The sequence below is a fragment of the Zingiber officinale genome, chromosome 3A, assembly GCF_018446385.1.
Source record: "Zingiber officinale cultivar Zhangliang chromosome 3A, Zo_v1.1, whole genome shotgun sequence".
Taxonomy (NCBI): Eukaryota; Viridiplantae; Streptophyta; class Magnoliopsida; order Zingiberales; family Zingiberaceae; genus Zingiber; species Zingiber officinale.
In genome coordinates, this window is record NC_055990.1 from 158907841 (window position 1) to 158920360 (window position 12520).

General features: G+C 37.9%; 1 protein-coding gene across 1 annotated transcript; it reads right to left on the reverse strand.

Moving 5' to 3' along the window:
- Nucleotides 1-5810: 5810 nt before the first annotated feature.
- On the reverse strand, nucleotides 5811-8080 carry LOC122050824 (triacylglycerol lipase 2-like). The gene is made up of 8 exons (XM_042611698.1): nucleotides 7733-8080; nucleotides 7179-7319; nucleotides 6974-7084; nucleotides 6720-6863; nucleotides 6593-6633; nucleotides 6416-6495; nucleotides 6213-6308; nucleotides 5811-6115 (listed from the first exon to the last, which is right to left on the reverse strand). Exons 1-8 carry the CDS (start codon nucleotides 8078-8080, stop codon nucleotides 5811-5813), a joined length of 1266 nt encoding a protein of 421 aa, XP_042467632.1.
- Between the last annotated feature and the right edge of the window lie 4440 nt (nucleotides 8081-12520).

Below are 12520 nucleotides of genomic sequence, written 5' to 3' on the forward strand. Positions count from 1 at the left end.
CTTTTATGTGATTTTCGGATTCTATAAGGATTAGAAAACCTAGAAAAGAATTTAAGAAAATTCGGCTAAAGAAAGGGTTTTCAATTCTAGGAGGGTTTAAACAAGTCCTTATTTCATGATATTCTTTCTATGCTATGTAGGAAGGATTTTCTTCATGTTTTTATACTTAAATGATGCTTGATCAGAGGAGTACCTAACCCTAAAATTTCGGCCAAAAATATGTTAAGGAGGTTAGGGAAAAATATTGTTTAACTAAACTAGTACAAAATTTCTCCCATGAACTACTAAGGGTTTTTATTGGTTTTCTTGCTTGAAAGTTACTTGGAACCAAAGAAATCCATTTATATGTTTCGGCCAAGAAAAGGGCTTAGGGTTAGGAAGACCTTTAAATTTAAATAACCATGTTTGTATGATAGAATATAGAGTTCTCTTAAAGAATTACATGTTGTACATTGCTAGAAATTCATGAACTCTTATTTTAGATTTTCGGCCATGATAAGATGGATAGTTTAGAAAAGCTTGAACAAAATTCTAATATGCTCAAGACCTCTGTGATATTATGATATGGAAGTTGTTTAATGCCCTTATGTTTAAATTGAGTATAGAAAATTAGTTACATGATATATGACATGTAAGATCACAAGGGTCCTAGCTTGTTTATGAACCAACTTTATATATGATGTTCTTAGTAATTTTTGCCATGAAACTTACTTAGGTTTTCCATGCTTTAGGCCACTTAAAACCTATTTTAGAGATTGGTAGGTTTCGGCCATAAGAAAAAAAAATAAAAGAAAAAGGGAAAGAAACCTAGGAAGCCTAAGACACAATTCACATGTATGTTTATTATGTTTGTCTTTATACATGCTATGAAACTTGTATAATTTCTCATGCTTTTAGGCTATTTGAAGCAAGTTTATATTCTGTGAGTTTCGGCCAAGTAGGGTTTTAAAAGACCTAGAGGCCTTAGAAATGAAACCAAATGTGTTAAAAGTGCTTCTTATGAAAATATGATAATGTGTTGATTGTGTCACATATTTGTATAATTTTTCCATGACCTAAATGGATCATTGTGTGTTTCGGCCATGAAGGGATAAATGCCCTAGAAACCCTAGAACAAGAATTAAATATGCTTATGTCACTTTACATGAAATATGATAAGTAGAAAACCAAAGTTCTCATACTATATGTTGTTTAGTGACCTAAATGAGGCTAGGGTAAGTTTCGGCCATACCTATTGTATGATGTCTTGTTATGAATTTATACATGATGTTAGTTCAAGTTCACATGCTTGTATGTTGTTTTTAGCCTTAATGAATACTTGTTAAAAGATTGACCAAGACTTACGTTAAGGGCTTGAAGGACTTAGGAACTAGCTCAATATGCTTACTATGCTATTTGGAAAAAAATGCTATAAATATGGTTTAAGGTTTCCATGCTTTCATGACATTTGGGACCTTGTTTATATACTGATAGGGTTCGGCCACATGAGTTTAAGAACTTGGAGAACTTAGAAACCAAGTTAATCATGCTTATAATGCTTTCTATGAAATTTATGTGATGATGATTTAGGGTTCACATGCTTGGAGGTTGTTTTTACCTAAATTGAGACCTAAGGGGGGTTCGGCCATGATAGAAACCCAAGGGTTTAGGAAGCTTAGAACCCAAGTTAACTATGTTACCATGTTTCTTATGATAGTATAATCACATGATATACCCTTATGCTTAACCATGTATGCTTGTGATTTATACCTTTTTATGATATGATATGTGGATAGAGATATGCATGTTTTAATGATATATTATGTGCTTAGAAATATGCAAGCTTTAATAATATGCTATGTGCTTAGAATATGCATGCTTTTATGATATGCTATGTGAGTAGAAATATGCATGCTTTAATGATATGCTATGTACTTAGAATATGCATGTTTTTATGATATGCTATGTGTTTAAAATATGCCTACTTTTTATGACATGATGTATGCCTAAGTGATGCATACTTTTTATGATATGATGTATGCCTAAGTGATGCATACTTAAGTGATGCATACTTTTTATGATATGATGTATGCCTAAGTGATGCATACTTTCTTATGACATGATGTATGCCTAAGTGATGCATACTTTTTATGATATGATGTATGCCTAAGTGATGCATACTTTTATGACATAATGTATGCCTAAGTGATGCATACTTTTATGCTATGCTATGTGACTAAATGATGCATTTTTATACATGCTATTTTACTTTGTAAGGCTTGTACCAAGGGTGGACTCCTAATCAGTCCCTAGGCCTTGCTTTGTGATCTAGGCTAAGCCTTGCTTTGTGATCTAGGATAATAAGGGATGAGCTCCTTAGTACACCCCTAGGCCTTGCTTTGTGATCTAGGTCAAGCCTTGCTTTGTGATCTAGGCTAATAAGGGATGGACTCTTCAAATACGCCCCTAGGCCATGTTTTGTGATCTTGACCTAGTTCTTAGTATGATTCAAGACTTGCTACCTTGGATATACTTAGGACGCGTGCATCTATGTTATGTATGTATGGTACAAGTCGGGGCCCTAAATATGTTGATATTATGTTCAAGTATATATATGTAAGAAGAAAATGGTTTTAAAAGATCATGAGACATACACATGTTTTTCGGATACATGTTTTTAAAATCATGATGCATATAATCTATGATTATGTTGTGTTGAGGTTATGATTTAAGATATGCCATGATATGATTATGTTATGTTTCATGCTATGTTTTAAGAGATGATATGCCATGATATGATTATGTTATGTTTCATGCTATGCTTTAAGAGATGATATGCCATGACTAGTTATAATGTTTGTTATGTTGCATGATATGCTTAAAGAGTATGATATGTTATGCCATGACTAGTTGAGATCATGTTAAGTTGAGACATTATTTGATTATGTGCTGATTGTTGGTTTTAGTGAGTAGGAAAGGAACTTACTGAGCCATGAGTGCTCATAGCTTACTTTCCTTGTACCACAAATAAAGGAAAAAGCTGGATAAGTTAAAGGAGCAGCAGGAGGGGCAACGAAGATGTGTGTGGCGGTGGCTAGGCAACTAATCAAGAACCTGCTTTAAAACCTTTAAGAACTATGCTTTGGTTTTGTGAAATGTAATACAATATGGGTGACTTGATGTTAAGTTTTTATTTATTTTGTTATCATGTTATGAAACCATGTTAGTGTAGTTCGGTTTTAATTAAGTTAAGAAAAATAATTTTAAGTCTTCCGCTGTAATACGTACGTAGAGTATCGTAGCCCCGTCCCTTGTTGACAGCAGGGAGGGCGGGCGTTACAAGCGGCCCGCTGGCCGCTGTGCCGGTTGCTTGTAAGCCGGCTGTTCCAAACGTTGCCTTGGTGATCGTTGTTGCGTTGGACAGTGCTGTGTTTGTCGGTAGTAATAGTTTATGTTTTGTACTTGTTAATTTTTAGTAAAATTTTGTACTAAGGTGCTTTTATTTTGTAAACAGATAGCATTTGCTGCTCTTCTCTGGTTGACCTACACATCTTCAGGTATATTTTAGTAAATTGTACTTGATATTATTTAGCATGATTTAATTTAGATATATTCGTATATTATTCTGTAACATAATATAGTTATTTCATTTGTAATGTGTTTGTACGTTAATATTTGCTAATTTTTAATTATTTGTTTAAGGTCCAAATGTCTATGAACAAAGCTTGGATGTACAATTGTTTTGAAAAATGGATTTATTAGAGATGATTTTATTGCTGAAGTTGAAAAATTTGTGAACTTTGCTAAAAGTCATCCAGAATCTATGAATGGTGATGAGTTACGGTGTCCATGTAATCTTAAGAAATGTAGGAATAGAGAGTTTTTCGTGATGAGGATACCGTGAAGGTTCACATATGCAGAAATGGTTTTGTACTAAATTACTATAATTGGTATTGTCACGGGGAGTTTTATGTGTATGAATCAATTGGACCTTCTGATGGGACGTCATCTGCCACAACTTATACTGCTCCTGATATTTCAACTAATGATATTGCAATGCAGTCAATGATTCATGATGCGATGAATGTTGCAGTTGATTATTCCAATATAGATGATGAAACACCAACACCTGAATATCAGCAACTATATGAAATGTTAAAAGTTAGCGAAAGAGAAGTGTGGGAAGGAATTCTCTCTGGTCATTCTCAGTTATCAGCTACTGCTAGGTTATTGAATATAAAAGTAGAACATCATTTTTCAGAAAGATGCTATGATGACATATGTCAATTGATGTCAGAATTGCTTCATGCTGATAACATAATGACTGATAGTTTTTACAATACAAAGAAATTGTTCAGAGGTTTAGGCTTGCCTGTAGAGAAAATTGATTGTTGTATAAATAATTGCATGATATTTTGGAATGAAGACAATGATCTACGTGAATGCAAAATCTGTACACACCCTCGTTATAAGCATGGTAATCGTATACCAGGGCAGAAGAAGAAAAAAATTGCTTGGAAAGTTATGTATTATTTTCCGTTAACTGCTAGACTTCAATGTTTGTATGCATCTACTGCTACAGCTTGCCACATGATATGACATCATGAACATGAGCACGATGGAGCGTTGATGTGTCATCCTTGTGATTCCCCTGCATGGAAACATCTTGATGCTTTATTTCCTTCGTTTGCAATTGAACCACGTAATGTGAGATTGGGACTTTCCGCCGATGGATTTCAGCCATTTGGTCAGTCAGGACAACAATATTCATCTTGGTCAGTTATATTAGCACCGTACAATTTACCGCCATGGATGTGTATGAAGGATGAATTTATGTTCCTTACAGTACTTATTCTTGGTCCAACAAATCCAAAAGAGAAGATAGATGTTTTCTTGCAACCTCTGATTGCCGAGTTGAATGAATTATGGAATGTAGGGTCAGTGACTTACGATGTTGCAAGTAAAACTAATTTTAGATTGCATGCTGCATTATTATGGACAATCAGTGATTTTCCAGAATTCTCAATGTTGTCGGGATGGAGCACGGCTGGTAAATTAGCTTGTCCACACTGTATGACAGATTCTGATGCATTTTCATTACCTTATAGTGGGAAAGTATCTTGGTTTGATAATCACCGTAAATTTTTACCAATTGATCACTCTTTTAGGCAAAATAAGAAATTCTTTTTAAAAAATGTTGTTGTGAGAAAATCTCCTCCAGCCCATGTTTTAAGTGAAGAAATCATTGAGCAAATAGATAGTTATAGATTTCTACCAGAATCTCAACCTGGTTCTGATGAGTTAAATAAATACATTGTTAGGATGTGCAAGTGTGGTTGGAAGAAAAGAAGTATTTTTTGGGAGCTACCATATTAAAACCATCTACTTATTAGACATAATTTGGATGTCATGCATATTGAGAAAAAATTCTTCGATAATATTTTCAACACTGTGATGAACGTGCCTGGAAAAACTAAAGATCACTGCAAAATCACGTGAAGAATTAAAAGAACTAGTTAATAGACCAGAGTTGTATCAGGATGAAACAACCAACAGATTTCCGAAAGTTTGTTATACAATAGACAAAGATGGTAAGCAAGATTTATGCAATTGGTTGAAAGAAATTAAATTTTTAGATGAGTATATTTCAAATATGGCTAGATGCGTGAATGTGAATAAATTAAAGATGATATATTATTGCTTTCAGTGATGATCCTAGCGTTGACACAATGAACGAATGATCAACTTGTACGTAGGAGTCTCTTTGAAGAATTTCATCGCACACGACAACAACATCACGACAGCATCAGCACGGGACAGTGATTAATTATTTAACTTTGCCGCTTGAAGAATTCTATCACTCCATCGTAGACGACGCTCTTGGCGTTGACCGCCATCACGAAGTCCATATGGGCATACTCCTCCACCAGCTGCAACCTGAGCTTGTCTTTCTCGTGGTCCCTGAGATCGTTCAGCAGCAGCTGCACGTCCTCCTCCGCCGTCAAGGAATCCCGACCCCCGTAGCTGAGCAACAACGGGAAATCTCGCGGGATGTTGGAAATATCATACGCCGCCGTCGTCCCCGAACCTAGTCTCCAATCATCATGGTACCTTGTTACCACTCCATCTCTATAAACTGCTGGTCTAATTTATTAATTAATTATGATCTTCAGAGAAATTAATAATTAAAACATTAATTAATTCGATCGATCCACTTTTGTTTACAAACTCACTCTCTGCAAACTGGACCAGTGTCTTCACAGATGTAGGCTGGGGCTCAAATTGCAAGAAGTAATCGATGCTCGAAGAATTGAGGCAACAATTTATCCCTAAAAGAAACACGAGTTTAATTTTCTTCTTTTTTCTTTTTTCTTTTCCAACTGCAGATTGCAGATAAACAGAAACATTAGGATCGACTGATCTGTTTAATTTATACCTGTGAATGCCGTCATAAAGTCGTAGCAATCGACTCCAGTCGCATGGCAGATTGAATTCAAGAAATCCTTTGCTACCAACCTATTGATCAATCACCATGCATGCGAATATAATAGACAGTTGCACTAGAAGATCATTCATTATATTTAAGAAGGCAAAAACATATATTTACTCTTACCCTTTGGGATTAAATTCTCCGTGTCCAAACCATCTTAATAGCTGCAATAATTAATATCATCAACAAAATTGCAATTTGATCATATCTATGTGTGAGAGAGAAATGATAAAAAAGCAAACGTACGTACTTCTCCAGTGAATGAGTTGGCTGCAATTATTCCTAAAGCACTGGTCATGTGTGATAAATAGGCAACTGGAGACAGAAGAGCTGCTGACTTCAGCTTGTCTACTAATCTCCTCTCAGATAATGCTGCTAGAGCAATCGTAGTACCCTAGTTAAATATACATAATTAAGCTTAGTTCATACTTACATTTTTTGTTTTTTGTTTGTTTTTATTTTTGTTTGAAAGAAGAAATTAGTACTTAATTAAATAATTAATACCATGGAATGTCCAACATAGTGCAGCTTTTGTCCGGTTTGGTTGAACACAAAATCAACAGTAGTAGTCAAGTCGTACATGGACAACTCATCCCAGGACCAGTACCAATAAGCCTATAAAACTCAATAATAATTAAGCATAATATATATGGTTAAATTTATTAATTATTAATTAAGAGAGGAATTTGGTTATGTATTAATTATTAACTGGCGAGGAAGGATCAAGAGCGACATGGCGACGGCTCCACTTAGTGCCTCTGACGTTGGCAATCCAGACGTCGAATTCAGCATCTGCTAAGATGAACGCCAGTGATTCTTCAGGTGAGTTCAGTAGCCAAGTCATGCCATCCTGCAGCAATCGACCACATCATTCATCTTAATTTCAAGTAATTAAAGTTATTTATCGTTTTCCGAATTTTTAATTAATCTTTTTCCTACTGTTTGAAATTTAAAAAACAAGATATTCATGTGTACACACACAGCTTTGCAGCAGAATGCGGCGTTGTCAGTAGATGGAAGTTCTGAGGACTACGTGCGTGCAAGGAGGAGAAAAACAACAATATATATAAATGACGTTTTCTTTCAGGTTGTGTTTTCGAGACAGGAGATTTATCAAAATCGAAAAATGAATATATTAAATAATATTTAATGATCACAATGGTCAATTAATTAACTCACAGTTTGGTGGATTCCTCACAGCCTTGGGATTTGATATTCAATTGTTACTGCCTTATTGCACCCAAATAAGCTAAACAAACTCACCATGAGGACTCCATGTTGCAATAGCACAGCTTGCCTTCCCGGACCATCATCTCTTCCTCTTCCTTGTGTAATTCTATGCAAGGCTAATATGTATCCATCTTCCGTTATAACCTCAAATTCTTGGCATTTGTAGCCTTGAGGGTCGACGACCGTAGCACACAGACCGTCGGCTCTGACTGGGTCAGGAGTATCGTAGAGCTCCCCTGCCGCTTCGCAATATTGGAAGAGGACGAAGATGAAGAGGAGCCTGAAGAATGCCATTGTTAAGGAATGAATGAAGGAGGGCGAGTTTAATGTAACACTGCTAACCCTCCTTTTATAAGGAGGGAGGGTGGCAACTTGAGGCATGTAAACTGCAAGTCAAATTTGGACCCTCCACGATAAACAATTCACATAATCCAATCTTGGGTTGAGAAAATATAATTAAAGATATATACTAATTAGGATCTATATTTTTGGATTAACTTAAGCTGTCCCCCAAAATTTAGCAACGCTTAGCTGGTGAATTTAGTTAGTTTAGCTGGTATATTTATTATTGCATCATTTTGGTGTTGGATATTGGGGCCTTAAATGGACCAAAACGATTTAGAGGAAGGAAGTCATCAATTGATGAAAGTCGTAATTGACTTCAAAATTGAAATCTACGATTCGCGTAGATAGATTTAGACTATTAATTTGCTCAAAACCGATTAAGGGTGAATGAGAAATTAATGTTTAAAGTCAACCCAAAATAACATTTGTTATTCATTAATAAAGTGCATAGGAGAATAGTCCCACATCGGAAATTCTCGATGTGTATTCTCTACTTATTAATGAAGATGTGTTAATGGAGTTAACACAAAAAATAAAAGGACAGGTGACCCCTTAGCCCAGGGCGAGCAGGTGCTCGCACCTGTGAGCCCGCCACCCGCCACGTGCGCAATGGGCGCTTTGTAGGCGCACTTTGCACTTCGCACGTACGCATCGTCGCGAGGAGCATTGAGGAGCTTAAATTTATGCTCCAGGTGACATTGCAGTGCCTGCGTGGCACTCGGGTGACGTGTCAGGCTCTTACCTGACGTGGCAGTGCCTATGCGGCATCCTCGTGGGCAAAGGGAGATGACTGGACAGTTGACTTAGGGAATGGATGGCTACCGTTGATCAACGTTGATCAAATAGATATGATGGATCGCTTGTGATGCGATCTAGAGCGTTGGATCGCAAAGAGTAACGATCTGACGGCCTGGGATGAGGCTTGATCTGAAGCATCGAATCAATGGATCCAGATCCGATGGCTGATGACAAAAGGCGGGATCTGAGGGTCGCAACTCCTCAGATCTGATGGATGAGATTGAAGTGGGCTTGGTGAAGGGTTACAACCCTTCAGAATAGATGATCTAGATCGATCCAGCCCAAGGAACACATCCACTCACCCAAAGGACACTCAACCTCTTCGTTCAGTATAAATAGAACCCTCCAGATGATGGAATACTCACTCAATCTTCTCTTCTCTTCCTCAAGCATTCATCTCATCTTGTGCATTCAAGAGTCCAAGAAGTCTACTAAAAGGTTCGCTGGTCTCGGAAGTCGGAGTGCTACGATTCCGAGACGTTCGTCGTCGTTGTATCTTGGGAACGAATTGCAACAATCCGTTAAGCACCGTAGCGGAGCAATATCGTTTACGGAGATAGTGTCGAACACTAGCCTCGACGATCAGTTTGCATACTCCAGAAGCTACCCGGAGACAACAGTCGTAAACGATATTTCCTGCAAACTGATATGGCTACCAACGACATTCCGACGGCCGTTCCGACCGTCGTTCCGACCGCCATTCCGACAACCATTCCGCACGGAGAAAAGCCGGAGAAATTCACCAGAACCGACTTCAAAAGATGGCAACAGAAGATGTTGTTTTATTTAACAACGCTAAACCTTGTACGGTTTTTGCACGAAGACACGCCAGCCGCTACGGAAGGAAGTAAGGTTGCTAGCGATGCGTGGTCTCATGGAGATTTTCTGTGCCGCAATTATATACTCAACGCCTTGGACAACACGTTATATAACGTATATTGTTCTCTGGAGACGGCAAAATCTTTGTGGGAATCCCTTGAGAAGAAATACAAGATCGAAAATGCTGGATTGAAGAAATTCATCGTCGGTCGATTTCTGGATTTCAAGATGGTGGACTCAAAAAGCGTCTCATCTCAAGTCCAAGATATGCAATTAATACTGCATGATCTGGACGCCGAAGGCATGAAGCTGAACGAGACATTCGCAGTTGCTGCGGTAATTGAGAAGCTCCCTCCGTCATGGAAGGATTTCAAGAATTACCTAAAGCACAAGCAAAAGGAAATAGGGTTGCAAGACCTGATCCTGAGGCTACGAATAGAAGAGGATAATCGAAAGTTATCCGACTCCAGAGGAACCAAGCGGACTATAGATGAAATGTCCAACCTGGTCGAGCCGAACGCCAAAAAGCCGAAGCAGTTCAAAAGGAAGGCTCAAGCAAAGAAGTTCAAAGGCTCCTGCTACAACTGTGGAAAGGCAGGACACCTATCCAAAGACTGCAGACGCCCAAAGAAGCCAACCAAAGGATGTTGCGAATCATGTCGCAACCTCTCTTGAGGACTTGGATCTCACTGCGGTTGTATTTGAAGCCAACTTGGTGGACACCAACCCGAAGCAGTGGTTCATTGATACTGGAGCAACTCGTCATATCTGTTCCGATAAAGCGATGTTCTCCAAGTATACTCCGATAAATGGCAGGAAACTCTATATGGGTAATTCCACGACGTCGCCAATTATTGGACTCGGAAAAGTTGTTCTGAAGATGACGTCCGGAAAGGAGCTAACACTCATTGATGTACTCCATGTTCCCGACATCAGTAAGAACCTAGTTTTTGGAGCGGCATTGGTCAAGGCCGGATTTAGGCTAGTGTTCCAGTCAGACAACTTTGTACTTACGAAGAATGGTGTCTTCGTAGGAAAGGGGTACCTAGAAAAGGGTCTATTCAAAATGGTTGTAATGCCTGTACTCCGAAATTTTGATGGTAATAAAATAAATGCTTCCAGCTATGTTGTTGAGTGTTTTAATTTATGGCATGATCGACTCGGACATGTGAATAATAATACTCTCAAACGTCTCGTCAAATTAAATTTATTACCAAACGTCAATGTTGACGGAACACTCAAATGTGAAGTGTGCGTGGAAGCGAAAATGACGAAACTACCTTTTCATTCGGTGGAAAGGACGACAACTCCTCTAGAGTTAATACATAGTGATCTATGTGACTTGAAATTTGTGCAAACTAGAGGAGGTAAAAAATATTTTATTACTTTTATCGATGACTGCACAAAGTTATGTTATGTCTTTCTTTTAAGAAGTAAAGACGAAGCCCTAGAGGCGTTCAGAACCTATAAAACAGAAGTTGAAAACCAACTTGACAAACGAATTAAAATAATTCGAAGCGATAGAGGTGGAGAATATGGTGCACCGTTTGATGAATTTTGTACAGAATCCGACATTATCCATCAAACAACGGCACCTTACTCACCTCAATCAAACGATGTTGCCGAACGTAAAAATCGGACACTAAAAGAAATGATGAATGCCTTGTTGATAAATTCAGGCTTACCTTAAAACTTGTGGGGGGAAGCAATATTATCGGCAAATCACATTCTCAACAGAATCCCGCATAAGAAAAATGATAAAACTCCATATGAACTATGGAAAGGCCGCGAGCCATCGTACAAATACCTGAAAGTGTGGGGGTGCTTGGCAAAGGTCGAAGTACCTAAACCAAAGCAAGTAAAGATCGGACCTAAAACGTTCGATGCGATATTTGTCGGATATGCCCATAATAGTAGTGCATATCGTTTCCTAGTTCACAAATCAGATATTCCTGATATACATGTGGGAACAACCATAGAATCTCGAAATGCGATATTCTTTGAAAACGTATTCCCAAATAAAAAGGGAAACGTTGAAAGTGATAACAACGGAAGTTCAAACAAAAATGACGTTACCGAACTTAGCTGTTATAAAAGGACTATTGACGATCAAAGTGAAGAGCCACGTCGTAGCAAACGGGCCAAAGTTGAGAAATCGTTCGGGCCAGATTTCATGACTTTCATGTCAGAAATGGAACCAAGAACATTAAGTGAAGCTCTCTCTAGACCCGATGCTCCAATGCGGAAAGAAGCTGTCAATAGTGAAATTGAGTCTATCATGAATAATCATACTTGGGAATTAGTAGACCTTCCTTCTGGTAATAAACCATTAGGTTGTAAGTGGATACTAAAACGTAAGTATAAAGCTGATGGATCAATTGACAAGTATAAGGCCAGACTTGTAGCCAAGGGGTACAAGCAAGAGGAAGGCCTTAATTACTTCGATACATACTCACCGGTGACAAGGATTACGTCCATACGAGTGCTAATAGCCATTGCAGCACTGTATGACCTTGAAATACATCAAATGGATGTTAAGACTGCATTCTTAAATGGTGAGTTGGAAGAAGAAATTTATATGGAGCAACCCGAAGGGTTCATGGCTCCTGGAAATGAGAAAAAGGTGTGTCGACTTGTTAAGTCGTTGTACGGACTTAAGCAAGCACCTAAACAATAGCACGAAAAATTTGACAAAGTAATGCTGTCAAACGAATTCAGAATAAATGAAGGTGACAAATGCATTTATGTCAAAAACACACTTGAAGGCTATGTAATTGTCTGTCTATACGTAGACGACATGCTAATAATGAGCAGTAATCATGATGTAATCATGACTACAAAGAAAATGTTGACCAGAAA